Source organism: Arachis hypogaea, chromosome 18 (genome assembly GCF_003086295.3).
Source record: "Arachis hypogaea cultivar Tifrunner chromosome 18, arahy.Tifrunner.gnm2.J5K5, whole genome shotgun sequence".
Classification (NCBI taxonomy): Eukaryota; Viridiplantae; Streptophyta; class Magnoliopsida; order Fabales; family Fabaceae; genus Arachis; species Arachis hypogaea.
The window spans coordinates 24,230,890-24,245,635 of record NC_092053.1 but is presented as its reverse complement, the minus strand read 5'-3'; the positions used below and the strand labels follow the sequence as shown (position 1 = coordinate 24,245,635).

Genomic DNA, 14,746 nt, shown 5'->3' with positions numbered 1-14,746 from the left:
AAAGCGCCATCAGCTTCATCCATCTTTATTGCTCAGCTTCATCTTCTCGAACCCAGCCATCTTCGTTCATCCATCTTCATCGTTCAGCTTCATCTTCTCGATCAAAGGAATGGCTTTAATGGTATAAATAGGTTTGAGCAGCGAAAAAGGTTTCAGAGGAAAAAGCGTCTTTTCTGCTAATTGGATTCACACATCCACAAAAAACATCAAACTTTCTTTTACCCTTTTGCTTTCTCCCTTCAATTATTTGTTCCATCAATTCCTCTTTTGCCTATTTAACAGCTTCTCCTTTTTTCTCTCTTGTTTTTGAAAATGTGATTTTGCAAGTCGCTTGAAATGGGGAAGAAATCTTCCGCTTCACTCAAGAAGAAACGTTCCAAGCACTCCTCTAAGTCTAAGGTTAGTACTGGTCAGTGTATTATACATTTTGACATGTAGTTCATGTGTGCCTCAATTAATTCTGTAGCACTTTTTATGGTATTTTAGTTGCTTTTGTACATTCTTGCTGACTAGAACATATTTCAGGAAGCCATGAGTCAGCAAATTGATGAAGTTGTGCCTGGGAATGCACTTTTCCCTTCATCCGAATTTGAATTGGTATGCTTGTGATAATTACTTGGCCATTGTTAGAATTTTAAGGTTATTCAGGTGATAGGAGCCATGTATGAGGTGTCTTGTGTTGTACTATGTAACACCCTACCACCCAAAACTTTACGCTTAAGTCGTAAAATAGAGGTGGCGAGGTATTACAACTTCTAAAAATTAAAATACATACTTATAATAGTAGAAAGAATATAATAGACTAGGAGCCTTGAAAAATGGGTAAAACAAAATCGCAAAATGAAAAGCGCCACGCTCCGAAAACGGAACAACTTGCGTGTGAGGCAAACTATAACTATAAAACGTAAGACAATAAAAGTAGGAATCGAAAGCCATAGGTACAAAATAACAAGCTCCTAACTCAGTCTGCGAAGTCAAGGCTGGCCGGAGAATATTTACATATATATATATATATATATATACATATCCAAAACCCAAGATGTACATAAACAAAATCATGCCTCTCCATAAACCTCTAAGAGGATCAAAAAGAATAAGTTATGTGGAGAGAAAGCTAAGTACGTGTATATACATCACTGCACAACAAAATAACACAGTAACCACTTCGCTTCAGGTGTCCAGACGCCTAATGAGATGCCTTTCGACCTGCATCTGAAAAACAACAACATAGTATGGAATGGGAACCGGAGGTTCTAAGTATGGTAAAGGTGCCCACATAGTTAATATAAAAGGTCTCGGAAAAGCCAGAGGCATTCCTAGAACTCCGACACTCAAAATCATTCTTAAATAAAATAAACTAAATCAAAAGTTAGGTAAGTTATCTAAGGTATTCTAGTTCTGAATCTAACTTTAACTTAATACTTCACTTTCTGTCGCCTCCAATCCTCCGAATCACTGGTGGAACAACCCTCTTCTCTCACACCTTCGTCAAGAGGGATTTCTCAGAAAACATACACATACAGTTCAAGCAACGAAAATATAGATAGAGAAGTATTTACAGCAAGTAGAATAAGTAGCGGATAAACAGAATTAAACAGTTAAGCAAACCAAAACAATGCACACTCAAGCAAACAAACAAATGCATATGATGTATGCATGTCCTATGGCTGATGAGTCTCATCTGTCGGTTATACAGCCAACCCGACATGTCCTGGTAGTTAACCATTGGACAGTCCCTCTGTGCGCGCATCCCCAAACTCAATAATATTCCATGGAGTCAAACTCCAAGCTCAAATATAATATTCCATGGAGTCACACTCCAATCTCAATAATATAGTATTCCATGGAGTTAAAATCCAAGCTCAATAATATAGTATTCCATGGAGTCGAACTCCAAACTCAACAATATAGTATTCCATGGAGTCGAACTCCAAGCTCAAATATAATATTCAATATTCATATATATGCATGCCCATGGGGAAATCCGGGGAGTTAAAGTGCCCGGTCACATCTTGTGACAGAGGGTCAACAAATAGCCTCAAATACACAAGCCACATAATAATCTCTTTCTTTTTAAAATACCACCTCAAATCAAAACTCCAATTCTTATAGAAGTTTTGGCAGTATCTCCTCTAAAGCTCGAATTTCTGCCACCCTTCAAGGGTCCCAACTATCAAATCAAACACCTCTCAGTCCTTCAAATAATTTCCAGTAACAAATTATTTCAAAATCAAACAAATACCAATATTAAATCTTTTTCAAACCGACCAACTTCAGCAGCAAATTATTAACAACAGCTAAACCACACATTTTATCCCATATGCACAATCCATCAATTATACATTCAATTCATTCCTATCTTAAGGTCTTCTAGCCTAAATTTTCACGTGACATTAAACATTAACTACGTGAAACCAAAACCATACCTTCGTACGGAATCAAAATATTCAAAGCTCCGGAGAAGCTTTCTGAGTGAGCTATCGAAGAAGAAAATGTCCAGAATCGTCTGTGTCTCCTAAAACTCCCATTGGTCAAACCCAAAGGAAAGAGGAGCTACGTCACTGTCAACTTCCACTAATAAAAAATGGTGCCAACGTGTAGAGGAGGAGGTTACGAATACTCTTACCGAATTAAATTTTTTATTGGAGTTACGGATTTCAAAAAATCGAAGCCAGAAGTTTAGAAGAGTTTACGTCGATCTCACTCTTCTCTCTCGCCATTTTCTTTCCTTTTTTCCTCTCGCATACACTAATCATATATATATGTATGTTAAATACGCCGCCTTGGCTTTCTTTATAATATATATGGCTTACGATATATATATATATATATATATATATATATATATATATATATATATATAACCTAATGCATAATGATATTACTAATATATATGTAACTTAATGTAAAATCAAAACCGCCTTTGATTTCCATGCTTCATAATTAATAATAGTAATAATAATACTAGAGATAGTAATTGATGATGTAAGACCCAGAATTTTTGAAAAGTCTTATTATCATCAAGTCTAAAATCCTATAGTTATTTATAACCTTAATTTCAGAAATTATTTTATTAAAGATAATTAAGGCAAGTTTTGATTTATTGAATTTGAGATAAGTTATGATTATTATCCAACTTTATAATTATTGAATTATTTTCTATATTTGAATTATAAAGTTGTTAGTTATGAAATAAGAAGAATTTTATATGATTTGGATTGAATGATTGATATTTTTAAATATTAGTATTGCTATTTTGGAAAATAAAGAAATTAAATATATTACTTCTAATTATTTGGTTGGGACATTTTATTGAAAATAATTTGTAAAATTGAGGAGCAAATAGTATTTCTATACATTAATTTTGTTGAATTAAAATTTGTTCCTAATTACTATGTTACCCCTACTTTTATTTGAAATTACAAAAGTACCCCTAACCCTAAGTTTCAAAAATGAAACCTTAGCTCCCTCAAACCCAAGCAGCCACAGCTACTGCCCCTCTCTACTCTAAACACACACCCAGCCACCTGATGAGAGAAAGAACGAGACAGAAAGGGAAGTGGAGTGAGGGATACACGAAGAAGGAAGGAAGGAAAGGGGAGGGAGGAGCGTCGCCAGTGCGTCGGGCTTCACCATCGCCATCGCGCCGCCTTGGAGTCCGCAGTCAGAGTCGTGTCGTGCAGAGGAGAGAAGAGGAACTCACCGCGTCGCCATCACCCACGGAGCTGCGAGCTACGCCCAGTTGCCGTCTGGGTCACCGCGCCGTCGTCCCTGCCAGCTCCGAACGAGAAGCACGATGGAGCTCCGTTTCTGCTTCCCTGGTCCGCCATGAGTGAGCGACGTTGGGAGAGAGAGGGAGTCGCTGTGGAGCCACGAGCTGCTGTCGGAATCGTGCGAGGAGGAGCACGACCCACCGTGCGGAGTTGCGCCGCCGTGTGCTGTCGCCGTCGCCTCGGAATGCCACCGCCGTCCCTGTGCCGCCACTGCTGGAGATCCCCTTGATCTGGTTTGAAGGAGAGGAAGAGGTTCAAGCCGCCGTTGCTACTTGCGTTGTGAGCTTCTGCACCAGCCACCACCGCAGGTGTCGCTGCCGGAGAAGGGAGCTGCATCCCTGTGTCCTGACCGCCGAGAGTGGTTCTGCGACTTTCGGGATCACCGCCGGAGCTCCGGGCTGAGCTTCTGCCACTTGAGACCCTGCTGCCGTCGCCGAAAAAGTTTGCCCGTAAGGGTTTTAATTGAGGTTTCTACCTTTTTGGATTTCGAGAAGGTTTAATGCTGCGTGGTTTTTATAGTTGATCCACCAGAGCTTTTGGCCGTCGCCGGAGCTGTTGCCGGGCCTATTCGAAATCGCAGCTACTTCGTTTCGCTAGTTCAGTAAGTATTTATGTTTCGGAAAGCCACGCGTTAGTATTCTGTTGTGTTCGGTTAATGAATATGAGTTTTGATAACGTGGGGTTGAGTCCTGATTATTGTATGTTGCGATTAGTGTTGCTATGGTTATTGCGAAAGTGGCTGGGAGCTGAGGTCTTGGTTGCCGTCAGTTCGGGTTGAGGCGAAAAGGACTCTGTGAGACGTTTGGGTTATGGAATTTGCGTTTTGAGGTAGGGGCGCTTTCCAAAAACTATATTTTATATATTGGAATTATTATATATGGATATTGATGTGAGAAAATGTATTTTTGGTGATTGTATCGGCCTTATGTATGGCTTGATTTGCCTTGGTTGATTATGAACGTCTGTTGGTTGAATTGTTGTGTGGTTTTGTGAAACGAAATGCTTTTCAAGTTGATTCTTTTAAAGCTTTGAGATCGAGTTTAATCTGTTGAGAATTGAATTGAGTTAATTTTATTGAGAATGTGAAAAATAGAATCCACTCTTGAATTCAGCCTGGCTTGCTTTAAATGATCTGGTTTTTGATGAATGATTGTTACTGAACTGTTTCTTTGAAACTTTAGAAATGAGTTTATTCGGCTGATAATGATTTGATTTTTGAAACAGTTTTCTTGAAATATGGTATTGAGATTAACTGTTGGATTTTGGCTTGCCTTTGAATTGATTTTGGATTCTGGGCTGTTGGAAAAAAATTGTGGAATGGTTTTGTTGGGACCCGGACTGGGTGGCAAAGTCCAAGTTTTAGGAGAGATGCTGCCGAAATTTCTATAAAATCCGAGTCTTTATTGAAATGTTGTCTGGGAAAAATGATGAGCTGAAGGCTTCTACTATTTTAGTTGAAATATCAAGAAAAGGATGATTCATGCTTTTGAAATGAATTATTAAAGAGGGAATTGTGATTTAGTCTTGCTTCTTAAGAAAGGCATTGTATCTCTTTCAGGAGAAAGTTATTTAGATGAAACTTATGTTTTAAAGCTGTTTTAAATGTGACAAGGGCAATGCCTTTGAATTTGACTTGAGGGTTTCAATTAGAGGAGTTTCAATGATGTTGAAAGAACCTAAATGTCTATTGACAAGTTTCATTTTGAAATATTTTGGGAAAAGTTTTAAGTACTCTTTGAACTCTGAATTCTTGCAAGACTAAAACAATTTTGAACAGTTGAAACGTTCTAGAATTTATCATGGGGGTTGAAGTTGGTTTTGCCTAAGTAAAGGAAACGGCTTGAAAGAAGCAAATGATTACGTGACTCAGTTTGGCTTAGATCCTATTTTATTACTCAAATCGGAAAGCCAAGGTTTTAATGATTTTAAATGAATTTGGTGAAATGAGTTATGCTATTCTCCCCTAAGGACTTGGGACCTTGCCGAGAAACTTTGTTATAAAATCCCATTGTTGGATGGATGATTTTGAATGTTTCAAAATGAATCTTTAACTTTCCATGGTTATGGAAGTTTTGAAAAGAGGATGCCGAGAGTGGCATGGTTTTAAAAGGGAAATTTACCTTGAGTAAAAGTGGCTTATGAGCCTGAGATGATTTGAGAAATGAGATCTTTAAAGCCAAGGCTGAAAAGAGTTGAAACTTGATTTAAAAGTGAAATGATTTGGGAAAAAGTTATTTATGGCTTAAATGCCGATTTTATGAATTGATGATGTTGAATGTGAAAGTGCTGTTTTGTTGTGAGCCGGAATGGCTGTGTATGATTACAAATATTGGTTGGTTCTGGATTGAACCGTGAGCCGGAATGGCTGTGTATGATATGAATATTGGCTGGTTCTAGACTGAACCGTGAGTCGGATGGCTGAGATGGATGTTGATCCATGGATGAGATTGAATTCATATATATGCTGAATCATTGATAAATGTGAATGTTGCACTTCCACTATCGGAGATAAGAGTTTCCATGGGAGAAAGCAGTGGCTAACCACCACGTGTTCCAGGTTGAGACTCGAAGCTCTTTTAACCCTATGTCGTCAGGGTGGTCGGGCACTATGAAAGCCCCGGATGAGCTCACCCCCATAAATATTCACCAGTGAGGGTGATGGATATGGATCATGATTATGATCAAGTTTATATTGAGTATAACTTGAGTTGGGGAGACACGACAGAGGGACAGTCCAATGGTTAGCTACCAGGACTTGTCGGGTTGGCTCTATAACCGACAGATGATATAATCAGCCACTAGGAACATGCATGCATCATATGCATTTATGTGACATTGTTTGGGTGTGGATATTATACTTGGTTTGCCTTTGTGACTATTTGAGATTATCTGCTACTTGCTCTACTTGCTGTAACTGTTTGTTTGTGCTTGAACCTCCTATCTGTGTTTGCAACTGGGACTCTGTTGGATTGTGGTGATTGGTTGTTGTTGGATTATTTGGGCCTAGGGCTGTGGTTGAAATGAGATGGACCGATGGTTGGTTTCGGTTTTGTGTTTCTGATTTGGAATAGTATGGAAGGCTATTTTTGGTTTAGCATAGATAAACCTTTTGAAAGGCTTTCAAAATATTGTTTTAAATGAACAGTTTCATCTTTCAGAAAAGGATTTCAGATTTTCTCTTTTACTGTAAACCGTTATTTTTGAAAAGAGGCATAAGTCAGTTATTAATCACTGGTACGGTTTATCTTCACGTATCCTATTACAGTAATTCCCAAAAACCCTCTACTGAAAACCCTTTCAAGGATGATGTTCTCACCCCCCTACATTTTTCCCCTTTCAGGATATGGATGCAGAAGTCACGAAGAGTTTATTTAATTGTTGTTGAAATGCTCTGTGTTGCTTTAGATTATTTATTGTACCCTCGCCTTTATCTTGATATATTCTGTAAGAGGGATATGAATTGTATTGGTTAATGGCTTGTAATGTTATTTATATATATTTATGTATATATATGGATGTACTCTTTATGAGTTTCTGTAAGTTGTATAGTATGTATGGATGTACGTTGTATAGCGAAAGTATTTTTGGGAACGGTATTGCGGTTTAAAGTTTTAAACAGGCTCATATTTTAGTATTAAATAATATAAGTGTCGTCGTAATATCCGAGCTATCAGAGTCGCGCAGCCGGAAGCGCGAGCTTTGGTAGTTAGGGTGTTACAGATGATCATGTAATAATAATAATAAACGTAATAATAGTAATAATAATAGTAATGCAATGAATATAATATATATAAACTTATAATGCAATTTAATACTTACGGCAATTATATACAATGTTTATAATAATAATAATAATAATAATAATAATAATAATAATAATAATAATTATTATTATTATTATTATTATTATTATTATTATTATTATTATTATTATTATAATATGGATTTGATTAAATTTAAATTATTATAAAATTAGTTCAATTACTGATAATAAAAATAATTTTTTAAAAATAAGGAACTCTAATTTTATAAAATAAATTATAACTTATTTATATTTATATTTTTAATACTGAGGGTCGCTACATACTACACAATCTGCACTAGTGTATTATTAACATAAAGAGGAGCATTGGATCAATAGTTTGAAAATCATCTCTCTATTCTGATACAGAGCTTCTTTTCCATTTTTCTCCCATTTTTATCTATTCTCTATAACTTAAAATTTTAAACAGCTGCACTTATATGTATGCCACGATATTTTATTGGTTTCAAGTTATTTTCTCAATATATGAAGCTGGACATTGGTACTGATTAACATTTGGTAACTCAGCCAAAAGGTAGAGCAATTCAGGTTGAGGACAATATGATTGAATGCAAACCATCAATGGATGTAAAGCACCCACACAATTAGGATTCTAGTGTCATTATACAAGTGAACTTTAAAGGAACTTTTATCTCCTTTTGAATTCTTATTATTCTTAAGACTTGCACATCTTTTAAGCATTTTTCTCATTCTTGAGGCTGTATATAATCCTCATTATTATTCCCTATTATCAATTGATTACAAGAGATAATTAAGGAGAGAAGCTAATTAAGTTACTATATATGCTCTCTTGATGATCTGGTACTTGAGTTATGTGTCATAATTATGTGTATTTTTACCAAACAACTTATATGTAACATGTCACCTACAGAAGATTTATCTTCAAGCTGCTATTTTAATATGAAATGCTAAGCAGTTCTTCTAGATATTCAACTCCCAATTAAAACTAATAGTCGTCGTATTAGAAGCTTATGTGTTATAGATTATTTTAAGAAAACTTTATGTTAATTTAAAATCATTTGCTATACTTTTTATATTTGAAAATTGACGTATTATATTTGTTCAAATATACAAAAATAAAACATTTTTTAATTACATGCTTATTGATGTCTGATTGCAGTGAAATTTGATATAGATGATCTTTACTATATGTTATTGTGATTCATTAGTGAATTGATAAAAAAAATATATGTTCTATAAAAATTTATGAGCTATATAAATTTACTTAAACTAATACCAATGTCATTCATTGATCATATACATATGAGATTAATCAGATACAGTCAATTTATTGTTATGGGAGAAATGAAATCAGAACAAGGTGAAGACATTTATATTTTATAAGTTAGCAATTTTATGAACAAAATTGAACTTTTACAAAATTATTAACTTTGTGAAATTAAAAATATGGATCATGATTATGAAATTGTTGTTTATCTTCCCCTCTGGATTTTGATGAGATACTTGCGGCAGGTTTAATGTTGCTATGTATGTGCTCATGCATACAAAGAAAGTGGGACTACTTTGGAAGCAGAGTTTACAGGAATTTTGTCAAAAGAACTCATGTAGAAGTGTTAGGGCATTATTTGGAGAATAAATTCTGGTCACTACATTGTTTGGTTCACACTATCACAATGTTGGTTTGCTATTTGCAATGTTTCATACTTTAAATAATGTTCAAAAAATATAGAAGTAATAAGAGTCTAACACTCTGCTTATGATATTTTTCAAGGGCTAATGGCTTTGGTCAACTAAGTGATAGAACCGAGGAGCGAAGGAAATATCTAAAGAAAATGAAGCCTTTAGAGTCAATTTGTAAAATATGTGTCTTGTATAATTTTTAATTCTCTTTTTAGAAATTCATTTTTGTTAATGTTTGTAAATTTCATGTACGCAACTGTTGCATGTATACAGATGACATTGTTGTAGGCTTTTACCCAATATTGAATGTAGGAACATAAATTTGAGTGTTCACATGTAGGCTTTTACCAGATTTTTTTTTTTAAATTTGATTTAACTATAGCCACGCTTTAAAAGCGTGGCAATACGTTCATATCTAGGCACACGACTTAAAAAGCGTGGCTACATCTCGTTATTGGCACGCTTTAAAAGCGTAGCCATATGTCTCGCTATTGGCACGCTTTAAAAGCGTAGCCATTTGTCTCTCTATTGGCACGCTTTTAAAGCGTACCCATATCATGCTATTGGCACACTTTAAAAACGTAGCGACCTTTAAAAGCGTGGCAAAAAATAAAGTGTGGCGATAGGTCACCAAAAGCGTGGCGATAGAGCAACCGGCACGCTCGCGGATGTGACCCTTTTAAAAGCGTATCGATAGCTTAAAAAGCGTGGCGAAAAGCTATCGGTACGCTTTTAAGCACTTTTCGGCACACTTTAAAAGCGTGGCAGAAAGCTTATTTTCTTGTAGTGAATCTATATTAATAGATCATTTTAATAATATACATCTAGGATGATTATATTTTTATTTTATTAGTCTCTAAAGTTACACTCGAGTCTTAATTTAGTTTTTGAAGTTTTAATTGCCTCAATTTAATTTTTAAACTTTTCAATTGATTCTTTGATCGAAACTACCGCAGGGACTAAGATGATTAAAATTTGACAAGTTTAGAAACTAAATTAAGGCAATTAAAATTTCAAAGACTAAATTAAAACTCGAATGTAATTTTAGAGACCAAATTGAATATTTTCTCGTTGACCGCTTCTATATATTTTATTTAGCCCATTTTACTCTATAAAGTCACACCAATAAAGACTATAAGAAAAAAATATAATTTAATATATAGAATTTGGTAATAAATAACACGTTGCAAGCAAAAGCTAACATTGCAAATGAAGGAACCACTATACAAGTGTCCATTACAAATTACATAACCTATTAACAAATTGAACTATTTAATAGAAATCATTCTAAGATAAACATAATCTCTATATAAATATCTTATATTATTTTCTAAGGTAACATTTGATATATCATTATTCAAAGAAAATCATACTCATTATGATCCTAGTTGAAACTAAAGAAAATACACTATAGTAAACTTTAGCTTAGATAACTATTGTGTATGAGGTAACATTTTAAAGTGCTCAATTTGAATATAGTATACGAATTAATAGTTACTATTAAATCAATAAAATACGAAGATAATTTTATTATGCAAGTATAAATAGCCGTCACTTTAGTAATACAAGCAAAAAGACAATAATAAACCACAATGCAAAAAGCACCCAACCCCATTTCAATTTCAATGCCAAAACAAAGACCCATTTGTCAATTTTTTTTTTATGTTAGTCCAACAATACTATCCTTCAATTCCATATCGTTCGAGCTCTCACAGCTTCTAGATACCAACAACATCCGTATATTAAAAAATTAAATTCATGCAATTTTAAATTGAAAAAATATGTTAGAAGATAGAATTGCTTTGAAGGGAGTGAGGAAGAGAGACCGAAGAGTTGAGAGAAAGGAATGAATTAGTCCTTCTAATCCAAATTCTACTTGTATGTATATATACAAGTACAAAGAAAAAGTGAGACTTTGAGAAAAAAACTGACAGTAACTGAATTTTAATTAAATATAACTACTCTAACTAACTTCATTAAATAATCCAGTTATACTAATATCTCCCCTCAAAGTAGAGTATATATGTCATATATGCCATAAAAAATTTGAATGAGGGGGGAGGAAATGCTTTCGTTAAAATATCTATCAATTAGTGCTTGCTAGAAATGTGTAATAATTTTACTATATCATTTGTCATCTTTTTTACGAATGAGATGATAGTAGCGGAACCAGAAATTTTATAAGAGGGGCCAATTAAATATAAAATATAACAAAAAATTAATAAAATATGATTTGTAATATATATATATATATATATATATATATATATATATATATATATATATATATATATATCAAAAGAGTAATTATATTATATAAAAGTCAATGTTCAACTACATATTTTAAGATTTTGGTATTTTTAAATTTGTTCGACGATGTTTTATGGAACTAAAATCATCAATTATCATCTCTGAGTTGAATTTTGAAGCAATCTCCTTTTCAATATATACAATCATATAATCTACTAAAAATTTATCTTCCATCTTGTTTCAAAGTCTTGTTTTAATAATCTTCATAACTGAAAAGGCCCGTTCAGTTGTTGCTGTTGTCACAGGAAGAGTCAAAACAAGACGGATTAATCTATCAATTAAAGGATATATATTTGATTTTCCTGTCTCTGTCAATTTTTGACACAATTCAGCAAGAGTAGACAAATCCTAAAAATCTGGAGCTTTAACCACATCAAGTTCATAATGTTGTAACTCATAATCCAATTGAATCTTTTCTTGCTCAGAAAATTTAAAGAATAGAAATTCTTTGCAAGATTGCATATGTTACAAACACTGAATAGATCCATTAGTAGCCAAATCTTCCAGCACTGAAGTTGTTGCTCCAAACATACGTAAAAGGCTACAAATTGAGTTGAAGTGAGAGCTCCACCTGGTATCTCCTGATTTTTTTAATGTGCCAATTTGATTTGCTCCCCTTCCTGTTTCAATTTGATTAGTTGCAACTAAATGAAAAATTTCAGTTGCATAAGTAGATCGTAATTCATCATTGCGTTTGCAAGAAGAGCACACAACATTGATAATATTACTCAAACTTTGGAAAAAAGCATGAACATCAACAACTTCTTTAGCCGCAGCAACAAGAGCTAGCTGTAATTGATGAGCAAAGCAATGAACATAATATGCATAAGGACATTCTTGAATAATTAAAGCTTGTAACTCTTTCCACTCTCCACGCATATTACTAGCTCCGTCATACCCTTGACCTCGAACATTTTGAATGTTGAGATTGTGATGAGATAATGCAGAACAAATCTCTTGTTTTAGAGTAGCAGAAGTAGTATCTTTGACATGAACAACATCTATTAGCCTTTCTTTGACAAATCCATGCTTATCAACAAATCTAACAACAAGTGTCATTTATTCTCTTTTAGATTCATCTCTAGCTTCATCAACAATCAAACAAAATTTTGCATTACCAATCTCATTGCGAATTTCATTTTGCACCTTTCTAGCAAAAACATGTAAAATTTCCTTTTGAATAGAAGGTGATGTGTATATTGCATTTTGAGGAGGATTCTCCAAGACAACTGCATCCACTTCTTTATTGTAAGAAGCTAATAATTTTAACATTTCAAAAAAATTTCCTCGATTCTGAGACTCATGACTCTCGTCATGTCCCCTAAATGTTAACCATTTGGCAGTATCAATAGAGGCTTTAAGACGCAATCTATTGCTTAAAACTTGTTGTGAGCTTTGCTTAGCCAATACTTTGTCAATGTGACATAATTGATTAAGCAAATCTTTACAAGACTTAACAGCAATATTATGAGGAGAATTAAGAGATTTCCCCACATGAGATAAAAATGCACAATCCTTTCCATTATTCACTTTTTTCCAATTGCGAAATCCTCCTGATGTGAATGGACTTGATTTTCTAGAAAATAAATAACATGGAAAACAAAATACAGCATCCACTTCTGGTGAATATTCTAGCCAAGAAAAACTCTTAAACCAATGAGCTTTGAAATGACGAGGATGACTTTCTAGACCAGAAAGAAGGTACTCATCCATAATAAATTGATATGGTCCAAACTTTATGTATGCTCTACGAATTTCATCTTGTTGATTGATAGGATAATTCTAAATTTGCGAACGCTTTCCGGGATCACGCATCAATGTATCAATATTAACTTGATCTATTTCAGTCCTTGTTATTTTGGAAGCAGGGGGTTGAATATCTTGCTCAACAAGTTGTGTCACAGGTTGTATCTTAGGTTGTTCAATAATATTTTGAACATTACTCAAAGAATCTGAAGCTGAATTTTGTTCATCATATATTCTCTCTTTTCTCTTGAAAAATGAGTGAATTATTTTCATCTTTGACATTGTTAACTTAACGAACTATCTAACAAAAAAAAAACAAAAATAATTGCATATATGTTATTTTAAAAAAAAATATTAAACCTATTGAGCAATAACAAATAATTTTAGAAACACAAATATATAATAACCAAAAATAAAGTTATTGATTTACCCAAGGTTCGGAAAATCGGACCGGTCATCAAACCGCTCTAGTCACTGGTTCACTGGTTCATTGATTTAACCGGTCCAACCGGTGGTTCAATCAGAAAAACCGTTTTAGAATAAAATAATAAATAAATTATAAATAAACATCCTAAAATATCTTCCAAATTTAAAACACTACACAAAAAATTATCAACCAAATTCATATGATCTTATCAAAATACAAACTCAAAAGTTAAATAGTAAAAAGAAATATCTAAATATTAAATTTTGACTTTGAGGGTTAAAAGGATCACTTAACATCTCAGATTCTAATTTAAAAATGTCAGGAGACAAAGGATTATCAATTTCAAAAGAATGTTGAGCTAGTTCAGTTAGAAAATGTTGATCATTCTGTGGTATTATGCTAACTGAACATGAACCTGAACCTTGCAAGATGACCTTTTCGGTCTAATCTTAGGCAGCGTTGCGTTCATCTGTTGTAAGAAAGCTCTCTTAGCAACGAATTCTTCTTGCTGAGCAAGCCATAAACAAGATGTAATGTTGTTTCCAAGTTGAGATATCAACATAACAAGTAGTCATTGAATAAGAAAGCATAACATATCACCAACTACCGATACACTTTGACTCTCCTTCCACTACCATCATCATCATTCATCAGTTTATTTATATATGGCATTGGCAGGTAGCTACCCTACTCATTCAACAACAACCAGTATTTGATTTGATTTTCATTTTTAGCATTCAGCAACAACCAATACAAAATAGCAGCATAACAACAACAGTGCCATAACAAAACAGCAGCATAACAACAACAGTAGCTTAACAAGTCATTAATCACAAATTCCAAATTCAAAATACTGATCAGTGATCACACAATCACAGTGCCATAACAAAACAGCAGCATAATAATAACATCAGCTTAACAAGTCACTAATCAGAAATTCCAAATTCAAAACATTGATAAGTGATCGGAGAATCATAGTGCCATAATAAAACAGCAGCATAACAACAACAACAGCACAACAAGGGG

At 33.9% G+C, this 14,746-nt stretch overlaps 1 protein-coding gene and 1 long non-coding RNA gene across 2 annotated transcripts; one reads left to right on the top strand and one right to left on the bottom strand.

The window, feature by feature from the left end:
• The first annotated feature begins 289 nt into the window (after positions 1-289).
• Positions 290-8,250, top strand: LOC140181583 (uncharacterized). The gene is made up of 3 exons (XR_011876459.1): positions 290-399; positions 526-597; positions 8,104-8,250. It is a non-coding gene; the product is annotated as an uncharacterized lncRNA (long non-coding RNA).
• A 3,762-nt stretch (positions 8,251-12,012) lies between these two features.
• LOC114925776 (uncharacterized) lies at positions 12,013-12,606 on the bottom strand. The gene has a single exon (XM_029294899.1). It carries the CDS (start codon positions 12,604-12,606, stop codon positions 12,013-12,015), a length of 594 nt encoding a protein of 197 aa, XP_029150732.1.
• Between the last annotated feature and the right edge of the window lie 2,140 nt (positions 12,607-14,746).